The 2,409-nt window shown below is 63.4% G+C and overlaps 1 protein-coding gene across 4 annotated transcripts in view; it reads left to right on the forward strand.

Annotated features, from left to right (window-relative positions):
• ARHGEF7 (Rho guanine nucleotide exchange factor 7) overlaps nt 1-2,409 on the forward strand; it is a gene marked incomplete at its 5' end in the record, with an annotated part of 116,584 nt that overhangs the window by 33,840 nt on the left and 80,335 nt on the right. For all 4 annotated transcript variants that reach the window (XM_027776205.1, XM_027776206.1, XM_027776204.1 and 1 more), the window contains 1 exon segment: nt 830-960. In XM_027776205.1, coding sequence (XP_027632006.1) covers nt 830-960 — 131 coding nt within the window.

The raw sequence follows: 2,409 nt of genomic DNA on the forward strand, positions 1-2,409 counted from the left end.
CTTCGCCGGCCCCGGCGGCTCTGCCGGCTCCACCGTGGGAGGAAGAGGCGGTGCTGCCCCGTCCGCCCCAAGGGTACGAGAACAGCTTTACGTCTGGGCTTCCCTGGGTGGCTTCACACCTCAGGGGTTGCAGATCATTCCCGATTCGTAAGCCCCTCCATAAACCTCGTGTGGAAGCTCTCCTTGCAGCCGCAGGACAGGGCCAGGCACACGTGCACTGCTAGAGAGAGCCCCATGGCTTTGTGGTGATTTCGCGTCTGAATCGAGTCACTTCTGAGGAATGGGTGCTGGCAGCGTTGGCTGGCCTTCATGGAGTGTCAGACCACAGAGGACATCCCGAGTCCAGAGCGAAGTCCTGGACTCCATAGCCTCTTGTCAACCTGGTGATCTCATGTCGGGGTGTGACCCTCGTCTTCCCTGCTGGAACCCGCGAGGGTTTCTGTTTCCAGCAGATTCCTGTCGCTCGCGACATGGTGTGGCCTGCCGTCCCGGAGACGTGGGCACGGGGGTATCGGTGGGAGGGCGAGGGCTCCGTGATGGACTTCGAGCGGCGAGGTCTTTCCAGGTAAAGGGGAACTGCTAGGCAGAGTTACGGGACAGCAGACTTCGGGGAAGGTTCGCAGAAGACCACTGAGAGGTAGCCGGGGAGCTTCTGCAGAGGCAGTTGGGGCTGCATGGTGGCAGTGACCTGGCACAGCCTCCGGTCTTGGTGGTGGCATAAACAGCCCTTGGTGCGGCCCTAGTTTTCAGGCCAGTGTGGGGAGCAGGTCCGTGGCACCGGGCATCTCAGCTCTCTCTGTCTCTGTCTCCCCACCTCCTGACTCCTCAGACATTGGACTCGGCAGCGACTCCGTGTGTGGTCGGCCTTCGTCTCATCGTACTAAGTCTTTCGATTCCCTGGGATCCCAGTCTTCACACGGTCGAACTTCGAAGTTGTTCCAGGGCCAGTATCGGAGTTTGGTAAGTGGAGTCCCGGTGCGGGGTGCACAGGCGTGTCTGGAAAGCGGCAGGTACCTCGTTCCCAGGGCGCTGAGTGGCTCTGCGTCCACGTCCTGTACCCTGATAGCATTGCTCATGGCCGACTGCCCGGGTGCTGTGCTCGGCGAGTGCATTTGAGGGACTCACCGACTGTGTGCTGTGTCTTAAGATCCCTAAGACTCTAGAGAGACGTGAGCTCTAGCCCGTCTGCCTTTGTGGACTGAGTCCCTCCCTGCTGGGCACAGACGCACGGATAGGGAGACGGGGTACGCAGTGGTGCCGAGCCCTGCAGGGCTGAGTGGGTCGGAGCCGGATGGACGGCGGCCTTCTGCCGGCCAGGCCTGGCTGAGAGTGCCTTCCTGAGTCAGGACAGGCTTCGCCAGGGAGGGTCTCCCTTCCTAGCTGGCTGTATGGTGGGAATGGGGGAACAGTGGCCTTAGAGCAGGGACCAGGGCTTTGACCTCCCGAGGAGCTTCGGCCCTGATGGAGTTGCTGCCCCGGGGAGGGGAAGGCAGCCTCTGCTGGCGGGATGCGATGCACGTCCGTGATGGAGCTCGGCGGCGCTCTGGCTCGAGTGGCCTTCCCTGGCCTGGGCCTCGCGGCGACGAGTCTCGTGTCTCACACTCCCACGGGGCAGGCTGTGGGCCACCTCGGCGTCCCGATGTATGGCGTCCCCTGCACGTGGTCCAGGCTAGCGTGGTACCTGGAGCTTACCGGGAGCCTGGCAGCAGCTGTGCCGGACTGTGACACCCCTCCCGGGAGCCCCGCTCTACACGCGTGTCCTTCGTGCCCTGCGGGCTGTGCTCCAGTGCCGGGGTCGGTCCCCAGCACGTGTGAGCACGTTGCAACCGAAGCCTCGCCTGTGGCACGGCAGGTGTGTTCCGGGGACACCGTAGTAGACGTCAGAGGAGGGCCTGGCCTGGTGTGCGAGCCTGGTCATGCTCGTGCTCGCCAAGGGCGACCGAGGGGCGCGCCTCCCTCTACCCCTTACCCTGGGTGCCGCTGGCGGGCTTGGGTTCGAGCTGGACAGGGCCCCGGGGCTTCTGCTGCCCAGTGCTGAGCAGCACTTAGCGTGAGGACTTGGGGCGACACTGCCCGCCGCCCGTGGCTGAGCGTCGTTGCCTCATCACTGTTTGGCGCTTTATGTTTTAAAGCCCATCTGTGTGGGGTGCACACGCGCCCCGTTGGAAGAGCCTGGTGACTGCAGACTTGGGGGGGCAGAGCCCTCCCTAGTGTCCTTTGGTTCTTCAGGAGTTTGTCTTGTGTCTGTGTAAGTGCATTCTGCTTGTCTCTTCCTCCTCCTCTCCCTCCTGCCCTCCCCTCGGCTCCTGTGCACCCCTTCCCGCTGTGGTTCTGGTAAAGCAGCACTCAGGGCCACCTGTCTGCACTGTGCCTGTCCCCTCCCTGGGAACCCAGTGTCCCGGAAGCAGC

Source organism: Tupaia chinensis, unplaced genomic scaffold (assembly GCF_000334495.1).
Source record: "Tupaia chinensis unplaced genomic scaffold, TupChi_1.0 Scaffold000644_1, whole genome shotgun sequence".
Lineage (NCBI taxonomy): Eukaryota > Metazoa > Chordata > Mammalia > Scandentia > Tupaiidae > Tupaia > Tupaia belangeri.